General features: G+C 33.0%; 1 protein-coding gene across 1 annotated transcript; it reads left to right on the top strand.

Moving 5' to 3' along the window:
- The first annotated feature begins 1,413 nt into the window (after nucleotides 1-1,413).
- Nucleotides 1,414-12,309, top strand: LOC143045330 (uncharacterized). Its single transcript, XM_076217768.1, has 6 exons — nucleotides 1,414-1,857; nucleotides 4,879-5,349; nucleotides 6,787-6,825; nucleotides 7,330-7,368; nucleotides 9,740-9,809; nucleotides 11,919-12,309. The coding sequence occupies exons 1-6, from the start codon at nucleotides 1,479-1,481 to the stop codon at nucleotides 12,253-12,255; spliced, it is 1,335 nt and encodes a 444-aa protein (XP_076073883.1). The 5' UTR covers nucleotides 1,414-1,478; the 3' UTR covers nucleotides 12,256-12,309.
- The last annotated feature ends 3,031 nt before the right edge of the window (nucleotides 12,310-15,340 follow it).

Genomic DNA, 15,340 nt, shown 5'->3' on the forward strand with positions numbered 1-15,340 from the left:
CTGATATGACATAAAGAAGTTATCGAATATTTCAAAAAGGGCGACTGGCATATCATGCGCTCATGTCGTAGCTGTTTATTTGTTATAGAATACTTTTTTTCAGCATTTTATTTTTATACAGTTATAGAAACTCACACATGCTTGTAATTTAAATAGTGTTACTGTAATAAAATTAAGAATTGAAATGAGGAATATGTCAAAGAGACAAAAAAAGATATCTAGTAAAATTTCAAGGGCAGTATTGGTATCAACGCAGGTCCAATTGCCATAGTTCTTGTGTTTGTTGATACTAAAAAATGACATAAAAGAGTTTGAATATATATATTCGCATTCTGACTTTTTTAAATGCCCAGTTAATGAGGTGTGTGAATTTTTCTTAATAAGACTATGAGGCAAGTGGTATATAGGGTAGAAAAATCAAAAGCACCAATTATAAGCATGCAATTTATCAAGTACCTCGAACCAATTTTCACACTCCAAAATTAATTTATTCCACTATTTTCAAAGGCTTAATTTGAACAATTTTTTATCAGGCTTTTGATTGCACCAAGTGTACTAGTAAGTAGAATACATAATTTAGTAGAAGAACAATGGATTGAAGAAGAAATAAATGTTTGTTTGTAATGAGCTATGTGCAGCTTCGGAACCCAGTAAATGGTTGGAACTTTCATTGTACAATGTGTTTGATTCTGCTTTGAAAAGAACCACATAGCTGAGTCTATATACCATATTATATAAAAGGCTAACTGGTCCTTAATTGAGATTCTTGTCAGATATTCTTGGCCATATGTTTTCCTTTAATAAGATAATTCTAAATACATGTTCCAAAAAAATGGAATTTATTACAAAGGATAATCAAAATATACGTATACTGGAATTGTCCTGGACCTCACTTCTGTGATGGGTATATGTTAATGGAATCCTTCTCCGAATAAGGGACCAACATATTAGTAGTGGTAGACCCCAATGTCCAATGATCTTCAATTTCTACCGAAAATTTGCTCTAAAAAAAGTCTAACATTTCAATTTTCAATAACAGTTAACAGCAAATACATTATCACAATATCAGATAACAAAAAAACTAAAAGCCCAATAACAGCTAACAAAGAATAAGACAATAACAGCTAACAGCAAATAAATTTTCAGAATAACAGATAACAAAAAATTAAATTGCCCCATAACAGCATAACAGTTAAACCCCTTGTCCCCCCTCAGTAATATTTGTCCGCCCAGACATATTTTACCAGGACAAATTTATCACTTACAAACACATATCTCATTATATACACTGGATTTTTCTTGATATATCATGGTTTTCTTAGGACATTATTTCATTTATATATCCTGTAATAAGTCATGCGTTAAGGACAAATGATAACCACATACGTAACTGATATGATTGTATATTATCCGCATTTTGTTCGATTTGTTATTTAATAAGTTTAGTATACCCATTTATACTTAATTTATAAAGTTGTATGGAATTAAAAAATAGTGTAAGTGAAATGGATAATAGCATTTACGAGGAATTATATGAAAACACTATCCACCACCAAGATGAATCTAAAACCTCGACAAGTTCTAATCTACTAACATACGAATCTTTAACTCATCAACATGATTCTGCAGTAGTGTATGACAGCTTACAAACCAAAAAGTTTAAAACAACAAAATGGAAATGTCTACGTCATTTTAAATCAAGGAAAATAGCAATAACAGTTTTCCTTTTTTTAAGTGTCGTCTGTTTTCTTGCATGTGTTATCATCTTTATACACACGACCAATGTAAACAGTGAACAGACTCAGACTGTGTCTAAAGAAACAAATGGAAATAAAAATGGAGGCTATTTTCCTAATGGTATGTAAATCTTTGACTAAAAACTGCATACGATGCACATATTTCTCTTACCAAACACTGTAAATATCGTAATTGTTTATTAATCAACTATTAACACGAAGATTAGGGGCAAAGTTTTAAAAGAATGTATTGGGAGCTATGATGATGAACCTTATCATTCTCTTTTCTATGAATGATCTGAAATCAAACAAAAATAGGACAATTCTTATTATTCTTTTGCACGTGTACACAAGTCATATTTATATTTATATTTATGATATATTTAGTAGTAAATACAGTAGCACGAAATGCAACTATAAAAAAGAACGCAATGAAATACCATACAAAACACACACAAACAATTATACAATAAACAAAATATTTTTAAAACAACAACACGCAAATTGTAAGGTAACCCAGGTGCTTCATATTAGTAATTGAGCAGTTCTTTTAAAGCTTTTAAAACAAGACAAAAGTAGAAGTGAGGGTAACCCAGGTGCTAGGAACCAGAAAGCATTTTATATATACTCTCCTGTTGAAATATATGATAAAGCGTATAAAACATTGCAAAATCTGTATCACATGCCGTATCACCCTCGACCAGTATCATCCCTCGGGCCTAAAAGCCGCCAGGCTGTATTGGTATCTCGGGATGATACGGTATGTGATACAGATTTTGCCATGTATTATTCTCTATTTATCGATATCGGGACAGGGGACAAAAATTATATATTTAACATTGACTACTATATATAATGTTCTTACAATACTTCCTGTGTATTTGTTTTTAATTTTTTTTAAATGGTATAAAAAATCATGACATTTAACACTAATCTTAGTTCATAAAGAAAAGTAAATTTGTTTGGGCAACACCTAGACTTTGAAGACACATTTTTGAAAGAAAAAATGAGTTTAATCCATAACCGAGTTGATCAATATATTTCTTATATACTCAAGAATGTTCACTTAAAAGCAAATTAATTTAATCTCATGCGAAAAACTACAAATTCAAAAAAAGGGCTTCATTTTTTTGGGTAAAAACATGCCCATATATGGAAGACACATGACTTCCATTGTTGAGAAATGGGGTCAAACCGGGGTCAGCTTTCCGACTGAATAGAGGCTCTGGAGAGATTGAATCGATCACCTATATTTAAGACGCCCAATGAGCGAAAACAAAACTTTTCATTAGAACCATATTAATGACGTAAGGAACAACCTTGGTTGCAAAAGTATCGGTAGATCTTGTGAAGAAGATCTTTGAAAATCAAAAAGAATTGTACCGTTTTGGTCCATAGCAACTATATTGGACACATTCAAAAACCAAAGCATACGCCATTTGTTTTAGTAGGGTTTCAATTTAAAATATGAAATATCAAATATCAAATACGAATTTTCTAATAGCTGTTGAATAAAAACCTCCATTCGTCAAGTATGTGTTAAATTTGATCTACCGTTGTTTATGAATGATCCTGCGTTCAGCAAATTGATAATCAGAAAAGCCAGTGACCTTGTTTGTTGACAAATTAGCAAAAATTAAAGTAAAAACATTGAAAATGGACTTTCTAGGAAATATTTATGCATAGTAATGTTGTATTGTGTTCCGTGCTTATTAAAGAGATAATTTGATTATCAAACTATGGCGTTAACGGGCGGGCGTATGAGGCCAAGTGATGGCAACGAAAGCCATGAGGATGTGGATAGGGTTTGCAGTTGTATCTATAAATTCGATAGCTTATTAGGTCAAGCATTAAACAAACTCATGTGTCCGCGGTTTAAACTTGCATTGTTTGAGGAGAAAACAATTTCGCACACAATACATTCGTCTCCGGGACAATTATCATCCTGCACGCACTCAACCTACTCTCCGGACAGCCAAACATATTTGAATGATCTATTAAATTTGATTTCTTGTTTATTACTAGCTTAAAGTCCCATGACAACTATTTCAATCATAGTCAGGACGATGTTATACTTTGATAGATTAAAACAATAATATGTGAAATACATATTTGATTTAAATACATGCACATATATGTCCACAAGGAGAGTACATACAATATCTTACTTTAGGACATAAAATTACATCAATTTGGTCCTCAATTTAGTGAGAAAAAACATAGCATCCATTTTTTTTTAAACATCTATTTTAAATTCTTAAATTTATATGTGTAGCATTGATTGTTCGTTCAAAGGAGTAGGTTCATCTAAAGAAAGATTGTGTACACTTTAAAAAAAAAACCACTTAAGTGTCTACTTCAGTCGATTCAATTAGTTTGTGTGAAATATTTGAACTGATTTAGTCATTTCAGACGCTCATATTCAAGCTTAAATATGAAAAATCTATCAATTATTTCAGATATTTTTTGTCAAAAATGAAAGTGGCCGCTACCATGTTTATCCTCAACCTTTATACATGTTATGCATTATCATCAAATACAATTTACATTTAAATATTGAAAATGAACACGAATGCGGCCACTTCCATTGAAGACGAAACCCGTATAAAATTTTACTCAAATGCTAAAATAATTTAGCATGACTTAATCTTACAAACATGTTTAGAGATCTCACAAACATGTTTAACCCCGCCGCAATTTTGCGCCTGTCCAAAGTCAGGAGCCTTTGGCCTTTGTTAGTCTTGTATTATTTTAACTTTTAGTTTCTTGTATACAATCTGGAGTTTAGTATAGTGTTCATTATCACTGAACTGGTATATATTTGTCTAGGGGCCAGCTGAAAGACGCCTCCGGATGCGAGAATTTCTCGTTGCATTGAAGACCTGTTGGTGACCTTCTGCTGTTGTCTGCTCTATGGTCGGGTTGTTGTCTCTTTGGCACATTCCCCATTTCCATTCTCAATTTTATTAATGATGCTAGTACAAAAAACAATCCATATGTATGTAGCAGAAGTATTCTACTTTCCAATAAATAGCTAAAAGTTTACATTATAACAATTTTGTAAAACTGATATATTTTGGGGCCAAAAAGAGTCTTACTGAACCTTCTCCTTTTAACGACATGTTTTTTTTTTACATTTTAGATTGTGAAAACAAAATGATTCTACACACGCCTAACAAATATGCATATCGACCATTTATCTTGTCAAATCATGGTTTGTTTATTTCTGATAAAGAATCGTTTTCCTTTCACGTGCAAGCATGTAATGACGTACATGTTGCCTTACTGCCTAAAGACTATGGTAACATTACTGACGAAAGTGCACTCTATGAAATTGTTATCGGAGCGTATAGAAACACAAGGTCAATTATTCGCAAAAGAAAACAAGGGCAATCAATGGTTGAACGAGAACGAATAGGATATCTCAATTGCACAGAAGTAAGGCAGTTTAATATAGATTGGTCAAATGGAAATATTTCTGTAAGATACATTATGAAGAACAGTACTGTTGAAACTATCATGGCATGGTTGGACCCAGCACCTCTGATGATTATTGATGCGGCAATAACTACAGGTTTTGGTGCAACAGGATCATGGACCTTCTGTGCAAACGGTAAACAAATAAGATTTTAAAGGTTTGCAGAAAAGTGCAGTGATCAATACTTAGTCTACATGACGCTACATGATTTATGATACAAGGAAAAAATAGCCAAAGAAACCGAAACATAAAATTTAGTTTCTGTCAGTAAAACTGAGAACATGTGATATGATTACCAATTATACAACTGTTTGTTCACGAGTTTAAAACCAGACGAGTAGCCAGTCATTCGGTACTTGCATGAAAATACGGATATTATTTTGTTTAAATTTGTTTTTATAAAATTCCGGAATCAGATTAAGGACTGTATGCCTGATTCCATGTCAGGGTTTGGTTTTACTTTTGGTTCTTTGTAGTTTTATATTGATCCGTTTATCAACATTTGCAAATAGGTTTGGACCTCTAACATCATTGCAGAGACATTAGATATTGTTGAAATACGCATACGGTGCAATAAAATTGGTACCTTTAATATAATGACTACATATCCAAGTGTTCAAACCCAAATATAAGAACACTGTACGTAAAGCACTACATGTTTTTGTTGTCCACACGTATTCACAGTTAAAAATATCACAGGTAGTCAATGGAAGAGCACGATAAACTCCATTTTAAAGTTGTCAGAAAACGTAATCAACAGAAAAGTACATGAAATGTATTTTGATGGTCCTCCTATCGAGATAAAAAGGAAAAATGCTGAGTTCCTATAATTAAACTTGTTAATCCTAACACATGTTAGAGTCGCCAATAAAATCGTTATGACGAGTTACTTTAAACGTTATAACAAGTAAGCTTATTCGTTATAACAAGTTAATGCTATTCAACAAAACAGTCGTTTCAATTAGTAACCGAGGGGGGGGGGGACACAAGTACTAACTCGTTTCGTTTGACTCAAACACAAAATGTTCTTTTACATTCAACCAATTATTCCTAGAATATTTTCTATATGGATGGTTATTAAGAGAGAACCGATAACGAAGAAACTGTATTATAAATCTAAAAATTCAAAATGTACCGTAAGGAGAGTACATACAATATCTTACTTTAGAACATAAATTGACCTCAATTTGGTCCTCAATTTAGTGTCATCTTCGGGAGAGAAAAAACATAACATCCATTTAAAGTAATATAAAACGAGTGACCGGTGAAACATAAGGTTTATTCAATTCTTAAACCAATGCATGTATGTATCATAAACTTAGTCTTCTGTGCACGATTTCATAATTTTTTTACGCAAAAATATCGTATAATCGTCATTTTTTCCCCTTTCTATCTGTTATGAAGTGAAAATATGACAGCTCATTAATTGTCGCATTCTGAAGCAGAAGTTTTCCGATTGTCACCTTATAGTAAACAATCAACAAAAAAGCATTGATATTGACCACGTATGACGTAACTCAAACAAAATCTTTTACTACATGTTTATATATTTGTGTTTAATTTTACTTGCAGATTTTAAGAATAGTACTGACAAAGATGGATTAATAGATGGTAAGTCGTTATACGTATGGTAACAATTGTTTGTATATGCATTTTCTAAATCACTACTAGCATCTGAAATACAGAGTAAGTACATACTCAACGTTAGGAAAAAAAATACCATATGATATACAAACCTTTCTGAAGAATCAATTAATTCTACCGAATCATATGTTATTTTCTTTGCAAGATGTTGTGTTTTTGTTAACTTTTTGTCATATGCATCTCAATGATACCCCTTTCTACAAGTTGCCTGAAACAGAACAGGCAATTTGTTAAATTTTGATTAAAAATTTCAATTATTTTACAAAAGGACCAAGTATTTTTAGTCATTATATAATGCCTGTCAAGGTAAGGCAGAACTGTACCTAGTGCTTTTTTATTGGAGGTTTATAAGTATTCTGCCACGTCCAGACGTCATGGACATTAAATATACAAAAAACAGTAAATATAGAAATTGAACATGTTACACATTTTACTACATGTTAACATATTTACGTATAGTTTTACTTGCAGATTTTAACAAAAGTGCTGACAGAGACGGATCAATAGATGGTAAGATAATAATACAACGAATAAACGGTACACTAGAAATTACACTTTATGATCATTGGAATTGGAAATTCTATAATTTAATAATGAGATAAAGGTATCGTAGGGTAAATGTGTTAGTAGTGACATCTGAAAGTTTGCCGAGTAACTTTTTATATACATGTAGTAACCGGTCACCTGACTAGATTTCCTCTTTGATATGCCACTATACCGTATCCATTTCATTTTTCATCTAACTATGTGTATAATCATAAATTGCTGCAAACATTAATTATACAGGTATGTTTGTTAATGTCAATCAAGTGAAACACGTTAGCTTCGTGAGACAACATTTAATGAGTGTGTTGACCGTTATGGAATAACCGTTTCACAAATGATATCGGATATGTTCCTTACGTCGTAATTACAATCCCCTTCCCTTCCATGAATGTGACCTACCGACTGTTTATCGGACTTGTTATAACATAAGCAACACGACGGGTGCCACATGTGGAGCAGGATCTGCTTACCCTTCCGGGGCACCTGAGATCATCCCTAGTTTTTGATGGTTATTCTCTAGTTTTCTATGTTGTGTCATGTGTTCTATTGTTTGTTTGTCTTTTTCATCTTTAGCCCGGCGTTATCTGTTTTTTTTTCTATTTATGAGTTTGGCTGTCCCTCTGGTATCTTTCGTCCCTCTTTTAATGACAAATTGAAATCCGTGAAATTGTCTCAATATACACAAGATATAACATTGGATAACTTCCCTTTAACATTTCATAGTATTTATCATAAACACCGGGCGGTTTCTGGCTTATGTGCTGCTTCAGAATGTAATAAGATTTGATAAAAAGAAGATTTTTAGGTGCAACATGTGAGTGTTTTGGCTTATTATTGTAGAAATTTCATGTCAATACATTCAGCAATTCAAAATGTCGGCTTCCTTAGTTACATACAAGGAGATAGAGAATTTTACGTTAACTGTCATCCAATTAGAACCATTGATACAAAATAATTGCATTAGAATTAAGAGATAACTGTATTGAATTTGAACCACATCTTCTTTTTTATATATACCAAACAAAATGTACATAATTCTTTCTTTTGAAAAGCTTTAAACTAGTAATCAGTTTTTGAATAGTATACCATTTCAAAGAATGTAGAAAGCTTACATATACTTCTAAGGAGATGTGGTATGTTTTCTAATGAAACATCTGTTCACCAAAAGATCAAGCAGAATAAATGTAAGCAAGCAAAGGCCACCAACGACCTTCACCAATGCCAAAACACCATACCTGATAGTCGGCTTTAAAAGGTCACATATTCTAACAACGCATGAAATAATCATACCGTCCTTACAATTATATTTTGTTTGCACAATGTAAAAAATACTGCACCGTTACAAATAGTAATAAAATACACGATCTTAAGCATTGAACAAAAGGAATACAAAGGAAACATTTTAGTCTTCCTTCAAATTTAAAAAGATGTTTTTCCATAAAAATATCAAACTTGACATTAGTCGTAGAGTAACAAAAACCCAGCAATATAATTAAAGCCATCTCTGTGTATGGTAGGGATATATGCTTTGATAATGGGTCTTCCAAACAAGAGCCTTTTAATAGCTTGAATCGCTCATCGTTAATTTCTTTTGATTGATCTGCATCAGTGATTACTTTGCTGTAATTGTAAAAATACTCCATTTTGTAACGTGCTTTTATACGTTTCTATCTATCATAATTTCTGTAAAGAAATCGGTTAAAATCATCTTCCAATGGCGTTAACTCATTTAATGAATCCCTGGATGATTTTGGTCATGTCGACTTTTTTGTAGATCTTACTTGGCTAAAAATGTATCCCTATGTTCTGTATTTAGCAAAGGCCATCACGTTTGTTGAATCACAGGAATATAGAAAAAAACATGCATACTATATATAGCTAGATACCATAAAATTAGAAACTTTCACCCCAATTTATGTTGAAATTGGATGAGTAGTTTCAGAGAAGATTTTTGAAAAAGTTTATGCCAACGACGACGGCCGCAAAGTAATGGCGATAACTCACAATTAGATGCGACTGTCATACAGGTGAGAGGTTAAGCTTGGAATGCTATAAAATCAGGTTTAATCCGCCATTTTCTTCAGATGAAGAAAATGGCCTGTATCAAGTCATGAATGTGACAGTTGTTATCCGTTCGTTTGGTGTGTATGAACTTTAAAATTTTGCAACTTAATTAGGGACTTACTGTTTTGAATTTTCTTCCGAGTTCGATATTTTATGTTATTTTACTTTATACATGGCTCGGGTGAGCTAAAAAGAGGAGGTTCATTATTACAGAGTACGTTTACATAGTAAAAGTCTTTAATAATATCATAATATATATTTGATAATCCAGAAATTATTATTGGTGTCATCGGAGGAGCTGCTTTGATTTGTATTTTAGTCTCGTGTGAATACAGATTACGGTTTGTTTTTGTATTTGTTCAAACAAATAATTTATAATGTATAAGTTTATCTTTTTTTAATGATTATTATGACAATTATGGTTGTATCATGAGAATCGCTTTTTGATTGCACAACCAATTCAGTTTAGGAAATAAATGTTGGTTGAACTATGATAAATGCCACAATATAACATTGGTTATCCCCAAGCTTTAACCAGACATTCAACATTTCACATTATTCATCCACGAGTTATGGTACGTACAACGACAACATTTCATATTGAAATTAGTCCTTCTCTTTACATTATTTCAACATATTTGTAGGACAATATCGTGCTTCACATATAGCATTCGTTATGATAAAAAAAAGTTCTCTTACTATTATAGAATGTATGGCTTTTTCTATGCTAGTTTGGCTCTAATATCTAAAAGAGGGACGAAAGATACCAGAGTGAGAGTCAAACTCATAAATCGAAAATAATGACAACGCCATGGCTAAAAATGAAAAGGACAAACAGACAAACAATAGTAGACATGACACAACATAGAAAACTAAAGAAGAAACAACACGAACCCCACCAAAAACTAGGGGTGATCTCAGGTGCTCCGGGAGGGTAAGCAGATCCTGCTCAACATGTGGCACACGTTGTGTTGCTTATGAGATAACAAATCCGGTAAATAGTCTAATTCGGTAGGTCACATTCATGAAAGAGACGGGGATAACGACGTAAGGTACATATCCGATATCATTTGTGAAACGGTAACGGTCAACCAAGTCGTGATGGCGTCCGTAAAATGTACGAAGTGATGATTTCAACTTCACCATTTGGAACTCTTGATTTAATAGTTTCCCTGTGAGCAACAACCCTCTATCAAGAAAAGCATGATAGGAAATGCAAGCACGGGCATATCTTATCAATTAGGAGATATATACACCGTATGCAGGTGCTGCTGGAATGTTGCTACTTAGAAATGGAAAGTTCACACCTGAAAAGCTGAAATCATCTCTTTTGTCGTGAAGTTTTGTTTTCAATCGACTCTCTTTGTCAATTTCTAGATGTTAGTTAAGATATGAGGCCGACTTACCTGTATCTGTTGTATCCTTTAATTCTAGTTCAATGGGATAGATGCTTTCAACATAGTCACCAAATTTTGAATTATTTAGTGAAAGAACATCATTTATATAGCGGAAAGTAGAGTTATAGAAGATATTGCTAACTTCTTATCTTTCTTCCTAAGAAGTACCTGTATGAAGTCAGCCTCATAGTAATAAAGAGACAAGTCGGCAAGAAGAGGTGCACAATTCGTTCCCATTGGAATGCCAATAGTCTGTTGAAAAAATCCTAACTCTTGAGACAACTTGAGAATTGCAATTGAAATGAAAGCGCTGACAAAAAACTACAGTGAATTTATGTAAAATCGAATTTTTAATGCATGAAAAGATTTTAAAAAAGTTGCAGAACTTTATCGAATTTTGCATGTTTCATGAAAGATCTAGATCGAGCTTTTGCTCTCAGCTTTTTTACAATTTTAAGATGGCGGAAGACATTCGATATATCTAGTGTAACGCTATTTTCAGTACATTTGTTGTTGTAGACTCTATCAACGTCTTGTACTAATTGGATTCTTATTGCTTGCTTAACCTGTAGTGCCAATTATTTAATGCATATTTAGCACGAGAACAAATCAATTCATTTTTGTATGATCGGACAATCATCATGAAAGGCGAGAAATTTAGACTGGCAATGAAAAATGAGTTATGTTAAATATGATATAACGTTTGTCTTGCAAAGTGGTTGCTTCGGTTCTTCAACATGCGGAGAGCGTGGTACTTCAGGATCAACCGAATTTAAACGTCCCCTTCTGACCGGACATGACTGTCAATTTATGCATTCAGCTAAGTTCAACGGTCGCCCTACTTTATAAAGGGTTTTACTTGGGGAAGGAGAGTAATTCAGGGATTACCATATTTCTATACACATGCTCTTACAGAATCTGTTTCTACATAAATTTGATAAGAAATATTTGCATAGTACATACTCGCTTTCTTTCAGTTTATTATAAATATTAGAACAACTATTATTCCATTAACTACATGTATATTGTTATTATATACGGGTATTTTTTTAGATTACATTTGGAAGCTAGTATGGAAAATGGAGAAAAGCAAACAAATTCTTTAAGGACTGTGTGGACCAAAAAATCTTCATCAAAAAGGCCTTCCAGTGAAGGACTGGCAAGCTACACAGACTTGCAATCACAAACGGTCTTTTGTCCATATTCCATACTAAATACTAGTACTCTACAAACAAGCAGAAACATACAGAATGATAATTCTAAAAACAGTAATACATCCAAAAGGACGTCAACTTACAAAGATTACGAAGATATTCATGATACACATGTCAAGGAAGGTTATGAAAACACTAATAAAATGCAATGTACAGAATCACTTCCTAAGTATTAAGATCTATACGAAACAAATGGCATTTAATATGTAAAGAGTATTGTATAATAAATGGGATAAGTTTGAAAAAAACAAATGTTTTCCAATTTTTCAACCTAAAGGCCTCGCAGTCAATACCAAAGGCAGTGAATGTTCTCTTACATCGTTTACTAGAGGAAATAATGAATTATCATAGATATAATTAAAGGGAGTTTTGTTGCAAACGAAAATGAGACAGCGCCCTTAATGCCGGCGTCACACATTTGAGTATAAACCGGCGTGCACCAGACGTACAGAGAAAATTGACAAAGTCGGAATACTTTAGTTGCACGCCAGAGGAACGCTTAAGCAATCGTTAAATGCGCGATGCATAAGTTTAAAGTCGAAATGCAAAGGTATACGCATGGTAACCGCTTCAAGTCCAGGAAATTTTTATGCAGCATAAAATTTTTAATCCAGCTCAAGCGTACCTATACCTGTACGCTACATACACGTAATGTATACGTTTCACGCGCGTTGAAAACGGTAAGTTTGAGACACGTTTTGGACACGTTGTATACGCTTTAAGATCGTTCGACTTTAACTAGAACGTATGTCGGATGTGTTTGTAATAAACATCCCATACTAAAAGGTCCCCAATACGCCAAAAGCACGGATTATGATCCCAGGTACGACGGGGACGCGTCTCAAAGACCTTTTTCCTTCGTGGCGTGCATTCCATCTAAGTTAGACAAACTCCAGACATACGCCAACATGTTACTTTAACGCCCGACACACACTTAAAGCTCGTTGTGCACACGAGACAGATATGATAGACAAGTTGGATGCAACCAAAATTACTAGCGTATTGGCAGCGTACATGATTTTTTTTACCACGCCTGGTGTACGTCGGAGCTATACGCTGATGTGGGACGCCGGTATAACACAAAGCAACAAAAGAAAATTAGAAATTGTCTTTTGATGGAGTTTCAATTGATATTTTTTAGAAAGTCGTTCTATGTTGCGATGTTACACTAGAGCACCCAAAAGGCATTTCAATTAATAGATCAATCAGTAATAATGCAAATGAAAAGACCAAGAAGAACCAAACGGAAATCAAAAGTTAGATAGAAACAACATACACAATGACTGAAAATTCAAAAAAAAGGCGAAAAGATAAACAATTAAAAAACATTAAATACATGGAAAAAACATTAAAATAAAATGCGACACCGATAGTACTGACGGAAAACTGCTACATTATATTTATATTGTTTCGTGTCGGAAGTTCTTATCCGCTGAGTCTTTATAAGTTTTCAAAACTTGTAATATATGTGGAGTCATGAAACCTTGTTTTACTGAAAGTCTGTTCGTTTTCTGTTGGTCTTAATTTAAAATAAAGTGGTGGTACCCTTACTTCCTAATTTAAATTAGTTCATTTTCAAGGTATTACCCCGCTTTTATATAATCACCACTACAAATAGGAATTATAAATTAATAAATGATTTTTCTTGATTTTCTGTTCTTAATGTAGTCATTGTATCTCTGGCTAAGGTTAGAATGCGATTTATCGTCCGTCTGACATCAGTGTTGAATGTTTTGGTAAATGGCTTTCACTCTTTCTACTGAAATTGACATATGTATAACGTGTTAGGCATACATGAATGTCTACACTCATCATATATACAAGGATTGTAATATTCGATTTGGGCCAGACGCACGTTTCGTCTACAAAGGACTCGGCAGTAACGCTTGAATAAAAAAAGGTTAGAAAGGCCAAATAGAGTACGAAGTTTAAGAGCATTGAGAACCAAAAATTACAAAAAACTTGGCAAATTACAGCTCAGGTAATCAATTCTTGAAGTAGTTGGCATTCAATTATCTTACCCTTTAAAGTTGTCTTTGTGTAAATACCCTCACAGTTTTACAACAGATAGTCTAAAGAACCTTGGTATATGTAGCATTAAATAATTCTTCCGGAAATAATGCCCTGACCTTGGTATACAGAATGCTATGTTAACTTTTAGCATATTGAATTTTCAAATCAATGAATATTACAAATCTATCAAATAACGTCCTGTCAAATGTTAGTATTTTTGTGTAATAGTTTCTGACAATATTTGAGTCAGGCTTTAAAAATGACATTTCTATATGGTCTATAAAGACTACCAAAAGGCCTCAATTTGATATATAGTCAATTGTATTTCATATCCTAGCCATATAATATAATTGGCTACATGATGTCTTTTACCAAGATACAAAAGATACTAGTGTGGGTCAAATATTGTTTGTGAAAGTCCTCGGCTTCTATCTTTTCTCCCAAACACATACGTAGGTATGTGTAAAAGTGCTGGGATTATACTAAATCCTGTGAGCCACATACAATCATTCTTTGTCTGAACTCTTATACTGTTCACAGCAACTGACCCTGAAAAGTATATTGACTACAAAACATTTACGACACTTATGTTGAATTGACATAAATGCTTCAAAATAATGCGAATATAAGAGCAAATTACGCGTATATGTTGGTAATATACGCGTATATTATCGCGCAAATGACATAAACGGCCATTCATACTATTGCATTGTTGGTGGAGAGTAAGTACTCCCAAAGTATAAGTGGTCAAGTTGTAGTTCAAACAGTTAGAACAATTTTTATTCAAAATCAATTGTAATTTTCAAAAGACGTAATTACTAAGTCAACATTCATATAAACAGCTGTTTGATACATCGCCCTACGTATATATAAACATGTTTGATATAATGTAAACCATGCAAATATTAACAACGAATCCTAACAGTTTTTAAAAAATTTCTTTGTGAAAGTATAATTCAGATATGCATTATATTCTGTGAAAGAAGGCGAAAGATGCCCATATTCAAACTCACAAGTAAACAAAAGACTGACAACGATTTAGCTAAAACAAAATTTAAAAAAAATACCAGCAGACATAAAGACCGAGCAACACAAACCCAACCATTACAGGTGTTCAATATTATAAAGAACAAGTAAAATGTATCTTGATTTTGTTTACTTAAAAAAACAATAACAAGGAAAAGGGAAATGTAAGATGTGGTCATATCCTATCCTGTACATATATTGTAAGCCTCGTCTAGTAATATT

Source organism: Mytilus galloprovincialis, chromosome 9 (genome assembly GCF_965363235.1).
Source record: "Mytilus galloprovincialis chromosome 9, xbMytGall1.hap1.1, whole genome shotgun sequence".
NCBI lineage: Eukaryota > Metazoa > Mollusca > Bivalvia > Mytilida > Mytilidae > Mytilus > Mytilus galloprovincialis.

Excerpts from the sequence above, each read along its gene's own strand:
- LOC143045330 (XM_076217768.1), top strand. The coding sequence starts at position 1,479 with ATGGAATTAAAAAATAGTGTAAGTGAAATGGATAATAGCATTTACGAG. Across the intron at positions 1,858-4,878 it reads TGGAGGCTATTTTCCTAATG|ATTGTGAAAACAAAATGATT; the intron begins GTATGTAAATCT and ends TTTACATTTTAG. Across the intron at positions 6,826-7,329 it reads CAAAGATGGATTAATAGATG|ATTTTAACAAAAGTGCTGAC; the intron begins GTAAGTCGTTAT and ends TTTTACTTGCAG.